Source organism: Crocodylus porosus, unplaced genomic scaffold (genome assembly GCF_001723895.1).
Source record: "Crocodylus porosus isolate Cpor-Errol unplaced genomic scaffold, CroPor_comp1, whole genome shotgun sequence".
Taxonomy (NCBI): Eukaryota; Metazoa; Chordata; order Crocodylia; family Crocodylidae; genus Crocodylus; species Crocodylus porosus.
Genome location: NW_017728906.1, coordinates 38592752 through 38607596, shown reverse-complemented (window position 1 = coordinate 38607596; position 14845 = coordinate 38592752). Strand labels below are relative to the sequence as shown.

The following is a 14845-nucleotide window of genomic DNA, read 5'->3' as shown; positions in this document are numbered from 1 at the left end:
GAAGTGGTGCTGGCTCCTACCCTGGGGGTCTTTAAGAGGAGGCTTGATGCCTACCTAGCTGGGATCATTTGAGCCCAGTTTTTCTCCTGCCCTGGCAGGGGGTCGGACTTGAAGATCTATAAGGTCCCTTCCAACCCTACTTCTACGATTCTATGATAAATTAGGGGTGGACTGCACTCAAGGAAGTGGCCAACTGATTTTGTGAGCAGATTCCAGGACCAGCCACCACTTTTTGTGGGCTGAGTGCAGTGGGGTCCCCTACACTTCCGATTGGCCAAGGGCAACGGCAGTTCCACCCCTCCTTGCAGATTGTCACATGGCTCGAAACCATGGCTTACTTACCTTATTTAGGGTAATTAAGCTGCAGTTTTGGGCCATCACCAAGCAGCTGGCTTTGTGCTTTTGGTGGGTTTGCTCCAAAAACAAAAAGAAAAACCAACTACAAACGAAAAACCACACCAAACCAAACCTTACTGGCAAGCAGAGAAAAAGCACACTGGAAGCCCTGCAGTCTTGGAGCAAGAGGGGGAAGGAGGGGAAAGGGAGCTGCTGTGACCAGCCTCCCTCCCTCCTGCCCCCTGCCTCCCTCCTCACGCTCCAAGACTGCAGAGCTGCCTGCATACTTTTCTCTGTTTACCTGTAAGTTTGTTTCCCCGCCCCAACTTAGTGAGCCTGTGCTTTTTCATGGAGCCCGCCCAAAATTACAGTTTCCATGATAATCATGCAATTGTAATTTCAGTAAGTCCCAATTCATACTGTACCATTAGAAAACTGAAATCCTGAAAAGCAGGGGGTTGCATTTCAAAAAAGTTAAAAAAACAGGGTATTGTTTCTTTGAGCTATACATGAATGTGAGGAAAAAAAAAAACAGTGGTTAGGCTGGTATACAGGCATGTTTTTTGCTTTTCCAGTTGTGGTCAGGAGAATAAGGACAAGCTCATCCCCAGGCAAGCCCTGGATGTACTCTTGAAGATACCATTTCAGATTTAAAAATCATGCAATTTCAGCATTATTCATTTTGATTCTCTCTTCAATTCTACTGTACCCACAAGGGATTTTGTGCATATTGGAATCCAAATGACTATATAAATGTGGTGGAGAGAAGTTGCTGGCAGGAAGGTAGAGAGTAGAAGGTGATGTGGTCAGAATCAAAAGTGTTTATAATGCTATAAACGTGTTTATATTCAAGATTACTTTTAGTATCTACACATTTCTAACACCATTTTATTTGCTACTTACAATACTAATTGTACCTTAACATTTTCTATTATGGGGACTTTTCTAACAAGTTCGAGAAAGTTTCTGAAAAAGTGCATTAGAAAATACACTTTTTAAATACCTCAAATTTCATTTCTTAATAAATATCTTTATAGGAAAATATAATTAAAATATTCCATACCTTTGATTCTTTTGACTTTTTCTTCTTGTTTTTGTTTTTAACTTTGATACCATTAGTCTAAAACAGAAAAATAGAAGTCAACAGCTAATGCTATGCATTAATGTACAATTACAATCTGTTTCCAATGTGTATACATAAATAAGTAGTGCGCTTCAATTTAAAAAGTATCCTTTTGGTTGGAATAACAGCATGATTTGCAAGATATGGCAAGCACCATGCTTTTTCACAGATGGAAACTGTTGGGGGTAGGGGGAAAAGGGAGGGTGGCAACACATAGCTAGAACTTCCTATTTCAACAGCTCTACTCACAAGTTTCCCCAAGTTTCCTTCACCCTCTACTTCCATTCCAAGGAACACTGGTTTTGAAACAGGCAGGTGTTAAAATAATGGTGTGACTAGGATCTGTGAAATTTTGTGCTGCATCCCACTACCTGCAGATCCCCCAGACAGACTTTCTGAATACCTAGCTACAAGGAGACACTCTGCCCTCAGGATTATGTAAGATCTATGCATGGCTTTGTTGACTTCTTGGGTCATTATGTTGCATTTTAAGTTAGGCTAAGTTGCGTGTGCAGTCACTGCGCCTTACTGGGCTTCTTAGCCAAGACACGGTTTTTCTGTTGTTTTATATTGCATACTTAAAATTGCAAATTACTGTGCTCAATAAATGCTCTCTTCAGAGAATGGCCTGTTCTTGTTCAAACACATTCATAAATTCAGTGCCACTACCTAAAGTCTAACACTAAGTTTAGTAACATAGGGCTGATGCTGACAATCAGCTGATTGTTGACATCTCTGGGACTGCCTCAGTCTAGAACATGGCACATGCCAAACTTTTAATTTAAGCTGCCATATAAAGCAGCTTTGTGGGTCTATACACGTAGAAATGGTGCAATTAGCACACTAATCAGGCTGTGGATTTCATGTCTGCCAGGGGCCAGCATTATTATTATTATTATTATTTTTGCTTCCACTGCTTTATTCCTACTACCTGTGACTTCTGTAAGAACAAGTTGTGATGTTACAAACAACTTCTGCAGAGACAGAGCAAGTGTTGAGAACTGTTTTTATACAAAATATCTTCATTAACATTGAGGTCTTGTATTTACTTATCACATTATCACAACTACCTAAAACCTTATTTCTGCTCCAATATTTTTCTGACGCAAGCATTTGCTCTTTCAGTATATGTATTATTTGAAAGTCCTGTTTCCATCAACCTAACTAACTGTGGCAAATTTTGGAGTACCATACATTTTTTGCAATGTGAACAATATGCCAAAAATACAAATCTTTTTATTGCAATGAATTTTGCATTATTCTTAACATTTGTTTACCCTGGAATTGAAAACTATCAAAAGGTTCCACACACCCTACACGCATCAAATTACTTCAAAATGGGAATTGTCTATATTTAGTACACTGTTCAACATACATCGACTAAGATACAATATACATGAATTTTCAACCACAGAAGTTTCAAACACGTGAGCACTCAGCCAAATGTGCATCCTATAAATCCAGGTAAAAGAAAGAAGCTACTACTAAAGTTGTAAGACAGAAAGAGAGAAGTGAAATATGGTTCAAAATAATGGACAACTACAGGGGCTATAAATGTTTTTCTAAACCATAGTTCTGCTCAGAAAGCATTTGTAAATATCTCAATGTGCAATTCCAAGTTTGTCATCTTACTGAATTCGAAAATATTCAAGCCTGTTACATTTATTAACAGAAAGAAATCCTTCCTATTGGTAGGCTTACACACTCAACTTGAGATCATAAAGTCAAGCACTTAATATTTTGATGTATAAAATAGGAAAAAGTTGTCAGTTACTGCTGGTCATGGTCAGTGTTAGGATTCATCATGCAAAGGCAAGACAGCCCCCACTTCAATACCTGATGCTTAAGTGAATATGCAGAATTGGCAGTTGGGAAAAAGGTCATTTTTACTTCTAAGCTGAGCACACTTGCCTAAATTGGTCAATAAAAATTTAGAGGCATTTTTACATTAAAAACATATAAACGGTAATAACAAATACTGTATTTAAAGCTCTATCTAAACCAAATGGTTCCTTTGGTTTACCAAAACAAGAGATTTGCCAAGTTACATTTTTCTCTTCTAAAACGCAAAATGTATTATTACCAAGCTACATATTTTGTAAATGGAGAAAAAAAGCTTAACAGAATTTTATGAGAAACAACAGCAGTCCTGAATTATTTTTCTATAGCTTTTTCAATTAACACCTGAATAAGTATTTTTTAAATCTTTAGGATTGCCTTTATTTATATCAAAGAAATAAGATGTACACAAAAATTTCCCTTCCTACTTTGCAAGTCCCTTTAAAAAAAAAAACCCCCAAAAGTGAACAAGCATTTTTCTTCATATTTGATTTCTACTTCAAAGGTTTTCTGTTGACCACAAATAAAACATTTATTGAAATTTCAATTTTTATTACAAGATGTAAACATAACTTACAGAAATAGCTTCATTTTCCTGTTTCTTTATTATAACACAAGGATCATCTGTTGAAAGAATATATTAAAATCACTTTCAAGAAAAACACAGCAGCCAAATTATTCATGTTCTATATTGAGGTTAAGGGATAATATATTTTCTTTTTTAAAATATTTGCTGAAAGTTTTTCTGTACGGTCAAATCTGAGAAGACACATACACGATCACTGGGATTAGCTGGATACTTAAAAATGCAAGTGTGAGCATTACATTTTGAAGAATTGGGACGTATTAAAAGAACATAGTATAACTTGCCATTCAAACAGCCCTTAGAGGCTTAGTAAATTCAAGGATATTGTTGGGGATGGTATCTTTTACTAGACCAAATGCATAGTTGGAAGAGATTTTAGATAAGTTTTTAAGCAGTGTTCTTCTTCAAGACAGCTGAATTTTCAAAATAAAAAAGAGTGATAGCATTTTATCTTCAGAGTAAAATTAAGTCCTTTAAAGTTACTACAAGAAATGAGAGTTGCAGTTTCTCAACTAATTAAATCACATTCCTGGACTATACTGCATGGGGGATGTGGCTCTAGTAATAAAACAATGAGCCTATCCTTACTGAATATCTCTGCAGAGTCAGAGGAGCCAGTTGCACACTGCATTTTGTAGGCCCATTTTTTAAATACATTGGGGGAACTTACACATATGCACATTAAAAAATAAAATCAGCAAATTTATCACCAGCAATCTAAAGAAATCTATTAAAAGTGATCAAGCCATAATTTAAAAATACTCCAAAACAGCACAACATAAGTGATGCCCAATATTGGTTCCATTTTATTTAGTTAATTCCCAGCTGTACTAGTTGCATCTTTCTTACATGATTCTGTACCTTTAGACTTTGGTTCAGCCCTTAACATGGAACATAAAATATTCTACACTGAGTTTGTCTCTTAAGTGATAGTGTCACCACTTTTCCAGGATAATTTGGGATAACATATGCAGAGTGTAAAAAGGAAAGCAAAACAGGACATACAGAACAGATAAGCTGTATGCATTTACCCATTATATCAAAGAATACATCTAAAGCATGGTGCAGAGATGGAAATTTTTCTCGATTATCTTCTAATAGCCATATTACACAACGAGCTTCTTCCAATGTTGCTTCATGGAAACAGTTAAGTATTTCTTTGTCTTCAGTGCTAGTCACAACACACCCTAACTTACAACCATACTTTTCATTCCAGAGACTGGTTATAAAACTAAGGTCAAGCTTTTCAACAAGATGGCCAAAAGAAGAGAAAAAATTCTCTGTAGCTTTCAAACCTGAAATTAAAAAAGAAAATGAATATTGGGTAAAACCAAAAAAATTAGTAAGTAGCCCAGGTCGTTTTAGTGTTGGGCTTGCAGTCTGACATTTTCCACAAAATATTTTGTTCCAAAAACTAAATAAAAACATGCAGAGATGAGAGGCATGGGGACTGTAGCTCTGAAATATACAAGCAAACAAAAGAGAGCTGTAAGTTATATATTTTTGTACTATCCAGTTATAACATCTGTGTTAACTGTTGTGAAGAGATGTACAGGAACCAATTAAAAAAAACAAAACAAAAAAAAAGTTATTTACTCCTGTTCTCTGCAATACTACATTTTACATCTCGTTCTATTATAAAATATGCCCAATATTTTCACTGGATTATAAAGAAAGTAGAACTGTACAGCATTACAAAAATGTTAAACTGACTTCAAGGTATGGTCAGATAAAAAGAAATTAATGTTATTTCAGCCTTCAGGAATAAGATCAGTAATAAAGGTCTGTTTTTAATATTTAGATCACTCTCTATATAAAATATTAGGGATGTATAAAGCAGTCTGTATTTGATTCAGATTTAGCCCTATTCAGGGGACAGTGATTTGATTCACTGATTTGGATCACCGTCTCAATTTGATTCGTCTGAATCTGAAGATCCAATGCTGATTTGGAGAATCAGCGATTCAGCCACAGCTTTAAATGTTTTTTCTGCATACCTTGAGGTACCAGGCACAGCTTGTGAATGCCGAGATCGTGAGGCGGATGGAACATCTCACAGGAGCGCAGGGTCCCCCCATGTGCTCAGCGACAGACCTGGAAGTGGAGCAGAAGTACTTCCCATTCACTTCCAGGTCTGCTACCAAAACATGTGGGGGACCCCCCCACCCCTCCGGCTCAGCCGCAAGGGCAAACCTGGGTGCGCCCCCCCAGACCCAGGAGGCACCAGTCACCAAGCTGGGGGGAGGGGGAGTGAGGAGGGGGGTATCCCCCGTGCACTCTGCAGCAGACCCAGAAGTGCTTTTGGTCCACTTTTGGGTCTGCTGCTGAGTGCGCTGGGGGACCCCCTTGCATTCCTGTGGGACACTCCATCCACCCCACCATCTCAGCGTTCACGAGCTGCCTGGTACCTTGAGGTGTGTAGAAAACACATTTAAAGCTGTGTCTGTCCAAAATGTCAAACCTCTCCAAATCAAAAATCGGAGGCTTCCAATTCAATTCAGAGAGATTAACGGGTCTCCTGGTTCGATTTGGAGATTAGCCCACCGAATCTCATACGAATCAAATCAGCAACCAAAGCTTCACACAGCTCTAACAAAGCGAAAGCATTTTCTCTTCTGCGTTTCAAAGAGGTGAATTCTCTTTGCCTGACCCTTTTCCCTAAAACTGACAAAGCCCTGATCAGCTGTAAACTCAAAACATCAATTTATCTCCTATTTAGACAGCCTTCATTTAGGAAACTGGGTCCAGATCCTCAGTAGGACTTGGAAATTAACTGCCTGTAGACACAAATTGTTCTAAATTTTATGAAATGCAGCATTTTAAAAATATAATCCCCGCTTTACAAAGTAACTGCTAAAATAGCACCACGATATTCAAATGCTCTCCTTTATCATACAGGTAGCGACCATTTATTTTACTGATTCTGCCAACAGTGCAGAGCCATACTGGATCGCCCAAATGCAAATTTTGGTAGCAAAGCATATGACTAGCAATTGAACAGGAATCAGAAAGAACAAAGCTTAACTTCAAGATGCAAAGTTAAGCATCAAAGCAGACTGTTAGGCAAGACTTCTCTTAATTTGTAGGCTGAAGTTAGCATGTTATTTTTCACTGAATATAAGAAAAAGCAAGAGGAAAAGTGTAAATGATTTCATAACTACATAAGCAAATTATGTTCTCGCAAAACTAATGACCTATAACCTACCAAAATTGTTGAGATGTTTTACCCACTCATGTAATTTGGGATCCAATTCTTCAAACTCACTCAGTACATGGATAAAAATTCTTGTCTTTACTCTATTTTTTTCCTGAATTAAGTAACTGATGAGCTGCTCCATCACTTGATTTGATAAACTACTGTTGATGGAATATGCTGTGTAATCTTCCTTACTTATTATCCACCATGAAAGTAATTCACTAAGAAGCTTGGAGGTGTCATATACACCTGTTTTTATTTGCTCAGCATTTTGTATAATATACTGCAGGACTCCATCACCAGCAAATAAGCACTCTCCCGGAATATGACCTGTAATAAAACAAAGCAAGATTTCCATGTCAGTTTACAAAACCTGGAAAGCAGAATCAAACCAAATTACAGAAAAGCTTAAAATTTTTTTAATCACAACTCAATGTCTTCTGAAAGCCAGTTACGGGACGTTCTACTTCAGGGGCAGGCAATTATTTCAGGTGGAGGGCCACTTACTGAGTTTTGGCAAGCCATTAGGGGCCACATGACAGGCAGTCAGGGGCAGATGAATATTAATTTTCTAAATATTTTTAGGGGCCCTGTGGCTGCATCTGACCCGCAGGCCTCATTTTGCCCACCCCATTCTACTTCTATTTATCATAAGTGAACTAACGCTGCAATTTTGCAACTGGTAAATTAATCTGACATACCAAAATAAGTTTTAATAAAAGAGCAAATGGTGATGCCCTCGATGAATACTGGAAAACCTTATTTACTGATAACTGCAGCCTCAAAATAAGTGTCTGCACAGATGTAGGATGTGCATGCACCTTTTGGTTCTGAGCCCTGACTCCCCAAAGAAGCAGCAAACAGGGGCAAATGCACACATTTAAGCATTAGTTCCTAAGGTTCTATTGGAAATCTGATTCTGTCCCAACTCAAAGTCTTTGTAAAAAAGACATTAAAGAAGGAAAAAGATGGGTGGGGAAACATGAGAACTACAGACACAAGCAGTCTTTCAAGAATGGTCCTTACAGACTGCCACATCAGAGAAATTAACGGGCTATAACAACTTACAGAGGTGATGAGTCTGAAGAGAATTAAGGGAACCCACAAGACCAGCTTCCCATATTGAGCCAAGAGTATCATGCAATTGCCTGAAATGAACAAGCACTGGAGCAAACTTAAGTACCTCAGTGCTAGAAACTTCACTTGACTGTAGACAATAAACTTAGACATGTTAGAGTCCACCCTAAAACCTATTATAGCAATGCACCTCAGAAGACATAACTCTGGCATCTGTGCTTCTCTGCCCCTCCCTCTGGGCTTATGACTGTATCTGTTCTTATTTTAAGGATTTATGATCCTTTTTTCTCTTGAAGATGTGTGACCTAACACCATGGTTGCCAACATTCAGTAAATAACCAGGCTAAAAGCTCCTGTTCTTAAAATCCATTAAAAAAGGAACCAATTTTACTGGGGGGGGGGGAATTAAGCAACTGGAGCCTGATTAAAGCTCCATGGTGGCAACAAAGTGGGATGCAGTGCTAAAGGACAGAGAGAGTAGAGTAGTACCACCAAGGGCCTGAGCAGGAGCACAGAATCCTGAAGGGAGTGATTATCAGGGCTTCATGGCTTATGGCAGTGTTTCTCAACCCATGGGTAACAACCCAAAAGTGGGTTGCAAGAATATTTCAAAGGGTTGCGAGCTGTGACAGGGCATAGGGGCAGCAGGGAAGTGCCTGCTCCTTCCAGCAGGGGAAGGGAGCAGGGGAGAGTTACATGGCTGGGCTGGTGGCACCAGCCCTGGTGCCTGTGCTCACAGGGACAGTGTAGCAGGGAGATGCTTCTCAGGCAGAAGAAGGGGCCAAGACCATGCTGCCTGGTATACCGTGGCAGTCACAGCCCAGGGCAGGGTGGGGTGCCACAGGCCTCTCCTCTTCCCTCCAGCCTGTGCCAGGGCTGGATTTGCTCCATGGCTGCCTACAAGCCAGAGCCACGCAGTGCTCTGGCCCAAGCAGGATGGGGGCAGCTGGGGGCCCCTCTGGCAAAGATCAGGTAGCAGGGGACTGCAGGTCAGGAGTGAGGGATACCAGCATGGCCCTGAGGGGCAGGAAACTGGGGTTTGGGCACTGGCAGGGCCAAGGGGCTGTGGGTCAGGACAGGCCACAGACCTTTGCAAGTGGGTCCTGGTAGGAAAAAGGTTGAGAACTACTGGCTTACGGAACTCTGTAGCTCCTTTCCCAACCCTCAAATCACATGCTGGTACTGCATCCAACTTGCATGCAACACTGCTGGGTGCCAGGTAGGCAAACAGTCCTTTTGGGGTCTGTGCTGGGACAGGGGAAATGGGAAATAGGGTAGGTGGGAGCAGCATGTCATGTGGTATGGTTGGGCAGGTGTCCGGATAGACAGGCAAGTATGGGATTCCTGGGGTAGCAAAAGCATGGTGTAAAGAACTACTGCAGCAGTCAAGCAGGTACATTTAATACAGTACTTATACCATCACATGGTAACACTTTCACCTACCTTTATGGTCACGTTTAGATTCACTATTTTCTTTCTGATTTTCTTCTACTCTCTCTTCTACAGAATTCAGCATTTCTTCTTTTACATATTTTCTCCTTAATTTTTTTTCTTGTTTTATTTTCAGTTTCCTACAACTGATAAAAACAAAAAACTCAGCTATCAGTATGTTGGTTTTTCTTTGTCAATTTATAAAGAGTATATTCACACATCTTTACAATAGGTAGGAATGCAGAGAGCTGACCTTAAAAACATACCCTGCCATGGTAAGCATGCACAAATTTACATCTACAGCGGGGGTGTCGAGATTCAGTTGGCAGGCCACATTCCCTGCCAAAACTCAGGGGGCAAACGCTACATGTAAAGACACTCTCGTGGTCTCTTACAGCAGTTGCTACTGCTGCTCAGCTGTGTTGTGAACTGTCACCAAATTTTTTGTCACCAAAAGCAACTGAGAACAGTAAAACAGGTCACACTGTTTAGCCTACCCACTGTGTTGGCTGCCCCACAAATCACCTGGACTGGAGGAAACTGGTAAGGAACAAAGCTGAGACGCAGAAGTCACCTGAGAACTGGTCAGCAGCCAAGTGTACTAGATGACAATCCATCACCACAGGCTATGTGTTTTGATTTAGCTCTGGCTAAATGTTAGGTTATTTTAAAATAATTTCTAAAACATGTCCCTCCATGATAGCTCAGGTAAACACAGGGAATTCATCTTTACATTAGTGTCTTATTTCTGAGATCCACAGTCTAAAAATTTAACAAACTCCTAAATGAGACAATTTTAATGATTACCATATTCCTATACATATTTTTACTTTGGAAACATTCAGAGAAATAAGATGCTGAGTACAAAAGCAAAGTACAAAATCTGTACTTTGTAACATGAGAAATATGAAGATTTGCATTTCCCAAGCTTTATTTCTAGTCTGGCATACCAAACCCTCACAGCCTACCGTGTGAGTATTTACTACCATACATGAATATCAAATGTAAATGCCTTCAACAATTTTCCAGCAAGGTTAATACCATGTAAATCAAATATATGCAAATGTGTAAAATATACAATTCAGTTTTAAGTAACAGGCTATTAGTATTCATAAAAAAGTATAACAGATAAGGAAAAGGATGCAAGATAGTGGCAGCATTCAATACCTTTCCCTTCAAGGTAACATCCCTTAGCTACCTCGAATATACAAAAGAAGAATGGCTACAAACTCCAGAAGGGTAACTCATACTCCTATAAGCAGGGGTATCAAATATATGGCCTGGCCTGAGAAGCCCTATTATCTGGTCCCAGTGCTGCCTGTAGGTCATGGAGCTGACCCATATGCAACATACATCATGCAGGTCTCATCCAAGATGAACACTGCAAGTGCCTGCTCCAGCCAGTCCCAGACATGTGCTGGACCTAGCAGGTAGAACTGGTCTGTGGGTCCAATCCAACCCATAGGGACAGTTCCACACCACTCATTCAGCCCACAGTGCCACATTTCATTGCTGCTCATAATCTCAGAAATATTGCTTAATTGTAACTAGGCTTCAGATGCAACAGAGATGACGGACAGTTTACATGCGTTACAGGTGTAAATTCACTGAAGTCACTACAGTCATGCTGATCGTTTGATTTTCCATGCATAGAGAATGTAGGAGAACTGCTTCGTAAAGATTCATGTTTTGTAAGTTTTTTCAGTTTTTCAAAGTTACAAGCAATTTTTTTTGTTTTAAATTAAGTTCTTCAGAAACTGATGGCTCAACCAAGGAATCGTTAATATGGCATATTACCAACTTGATTTGAGCCCAGATTGAGGCATTTTATGTATGCATAGTCCCTCATTTTATTAAAAATTCTTTCAGGACAAAGCACCAAAATCATTTCCATGCTGTTTCTTGCTCTCAAAATTTGTCCACCTTTTTAGAAACAAAGGCGACTAGAATCAAAACAACAGGTATGTCTGTTAGAGCCCTAAATGAAAAATTTCAACAATTTCTGAAATGTGTCTTCTTTCATTGGCACTGATCATCCTCAAATTCAATGATTTAACTTGCTTATTAATACTAGACCTCTTACCTTGAACATTTCTGCTTAATGCTGGCTTTTGGTGGATCCTTAGTTTTTGTGATTTTTTCTTCAAACTACCAAAAAAAAAGCCAATAGATTAATTGATCCAAGCTCTGCTGCAAACTTAGCTTTCTGAAAACAAAAACACAAATCTGACCCTTAGTGTCTCAGAAACTGGTAATGTCTATTTGAGGCAGAAATCCCTCAAGTTCTAGAAGGTGCAGATGGCTAGTTGTACAACAGAACATCTCACCCATTGGAGACAGAATCTGGCATAGATGGTCACATGGGCTGATAGGCTGGAGGTCTGTTTTGCTTTGGCAGGTTCATGTGGGGTGGGAAGCAGGTAACAGGGACAAAAAGCACTATTCCTTACAGTTTGATCTGTATGCAACACACCCCCTACACAGCCACAAGAAAAAGACAAAGAACTTTGTTCAACATAAAAAGGTTTTTAATACTTAATTTGGCAAGGAAGATTAGCTCTTACCTTATCCTTCCCCCCCCCAAACTTATTAAGAGAGACGAGATTTCTTTGTTCTTACAATTTGTTATACAATTATAACAATAATCGTACTCTTCAGGAGATTTCAAGAATTAGTTTTTATGAGGGAATTCTTTGTCACCTGATTTGTGTCAGATGGACTATTCAGGATGACAGTCTGGCTAATGGTGTGCATCTCCTGTTTAAAAGCAGCAATAACCAGAGAACCTTGAATGCAATGTTATTTGTCAATTTTGAAGAAATATTTCAAAGTAAGTTAGGGCCAAACCAGAATAAGACAGTATTTGCATACAACACACACACACACACACACACACACACGGGAACTGGGTTAAGCAATATTCCACAGGAAACCATGCCCCACGTAATGTACACCACTTCCTGAAAGCCCACAGGAAGACAACCAAGCAGAAATCCTACACTGGTAAGCTGTCACCAGTCCAAAAAAAGAGCTGTGAGAAATCAATACAAAGAATCTAAAACAGCATATATTTGTTAAAACTAGTAGTCAGAACTTCTCACATATATCAGTGTATAAAAAATAGCTAAGGCCCCATTAAGTTGTGTTTATATCCCAGCTGCTTTCTTTTTACCCACTAGTAAACCTAGTCACTAAGACCACAACTGCTAACTCAACTAGGTTTAAAAACAAAAGTGAAGTTAATTAAGGAAACTGAGGTATGTAAATACGGTTGAGACTGTCTAATACAATAGATGGTTTGCAATAACAATTTAGAAGTCTTCAGTGGATCTTCCTTGCAAAATCAGAATTTTTAAGAATTATTCTCAAATTTCACACTGATTTTTACTTACCTCACATTTCACAAGACCAGAAGAACTGAAGATAACAATTTTTGAAATGAGGCCACTACAATCAGGGGTGAAACATAATTCTTGAAGAAAATCCTGTGCGGGAAATAAAGGGGAACAGAAAAGTATTCCACTTTTATTCAAAGTGTAAAGAGAGAACAGCTTTCTGTGTAGAATTTGAAATGATTAAGAAAATTCAGACTGGAGGAAAAAAGGCTCAGACCTCTCCTCACATTAGCTTAAGGAAGCAAATCTCATCTCAAACCTATGGGATTTTCTTCAGAATATTACCTTTCTACATATTATTAGAGAAGCCCCAACTTCATCTTTGTAAGCAGTACAACCTCTGAAGGATGAAGCCACTTCTACAAACATGAAGACTATTGATACTGGTTACTAGGAAAATAACCTCTACTCTGTATTTACATCCATGTAGCAAATGTACTATTAAATTGGATTGTTGGGGAGGGGGAAAAAATCAACTGCCCAACTAAAGTACCAATTCAAGTGGTGAAATAGTATGGCTCCAAGACAGTACTCACCTTAAGGATTTAAAGAAAAAGTAAATTCCTGAAAAATAAAAAGTTAACCAAATATTCCATTAAGAGGGAGAAAAGTGTTTCACCTTGTCATTTCTGTCATTGTATATTGTAGTTTTCAGCTTCTTCCAACAGCTTATGTGAAACTCCACTTTACATTGTTGACAGCACGTGAGACGTATAAAGCCCTAAGAGAGAGAATATAAACGTAAACACATTAAAGGAATAGAAAAAGGAATAGTTTAACAAAAATTGTGCATTGTGGGATTTCAGAATTGTGCAAGGCAGATACTGCTATCAAAAAATTTAAATTCCCAAAGCTTTTTCTTTACATTTTTTTTTTTTCCTTACTTTACCTTGAAGTCTGGATCGGTAAAATAAATCTGGATTTTAGAATGACCACTGTACTCCTGATAACGACATACTGCATCGGGGGCTGGAGGGAACTTGCATTCCTCAATATAATCCTTCAGCATCAGCTACAAAACAATCAAGAAAACCTGCCCTAAAAACTTTGTGCATAAAAAATCTCCATATACCCCCCAAAAAGCAATGAGGACAAACCCTTTTACTTAAATTTTCTAAACACTGTAGGTGGGTGTCTGTAAAACAGACACTAGGTGCTGGAAGAACAATTGTTTTCAGATACAGTAGGGAAAACTTTAAAAAATTGTATCCCAGAACATTTTATAAGTTCCTTTTTCACTTGTATAGCTATCACTTAGTACACATATCCTCTTCGCATATAGCTTTATCAAGTCAAGGTTATTTCATGTGTCTAATAATCCTACCTATTTTAGGACAGTTGATCATTATCCCTCCTCAGGCTACCCTGTGCCAAGAAGGGGAGTAGCATGCCTACAGAATCAAGGAGATCAAGGGAGTCTTTTAATTCACAATCTAAGTTAAAGTATGAGATTTTTAAAAATGAATTGAGGAATTTAGCCATGATACTAATACAAATATTGCTATGAGTTTTATGACTCAATCTCCTAGTTAGTTTTTTTTTTTTAAATTAGCCACCTTGTCAATTCTTCATTTCACATTTGTGAGAAATTCCAATGTTTATTATCAGCTATGATTTCATGACAAATACCAAACAACACAGCAATGTGTCAGAAATGAACTCATATACACCCTGGGTGTGTCTACACGTGCATTATATTTGGGAGTAATTTACTTGTGAGTAAGCGGTCCTAGGCAGGCATCCCCACATGCAGGGAAGACGGAGCAATTTGCTGCAAATGGGAGCAAACTGCTCATGCTTCCAGGGGCCCTGCAATGGGCCCCTGCCGCCATGAGGGGGAGCTCTAGGCTTCTCTTGGGTGC

At 38.9% G+C, this 14845-nt stretch overlaps 1 protein-coding gene across 5 annotated transcripts in view; it reads right to left on the bottom strand.

Annotated features, from left to right (window-relative positions):
- Nucleotides 1-14845, bottom strand: part of TTC3 (tetratricopeptide repeat domain 3) — an 88942-nt gene that overhangs the window by 29487 nt on the left and 44610 nt on the right. For all 5 annotated transcript variants that reach the window (XM_019528916.1, XM_019528919.1, XM_019528918.1 and 2 more), the window contains 9 exons: nt 13873-13995; nt 13603-13704; nt 12981-13073; nt 11672-11736; nt 9601-9734; nt 7090-7410; nt 4916-5179; nt 3876-3922; nt 1400-1456 (listed from right to left, as the gene is read on the bottom strand). In XM_019528916.1, the coding sequence (XP_019384461.1) occupies nt 1400-1456; nt 3876-3922; nt 4916-5179; nt 7090-7410; nt 9601-9734; nt 11672-11736; nt 12981-13073; nt 13603-13704; nt 13873-13995 (1206 nt within the window). The remainder of the gene's footprint in view (nt 1-1399; nt 1457-3875; nt 3923-4915; nt 5180-7089; nt 7411-9600; nt 9735-11671; nt 11737-12980; nt 13074-13602; nt 13705-13872; nt 13996-14845) is intronic.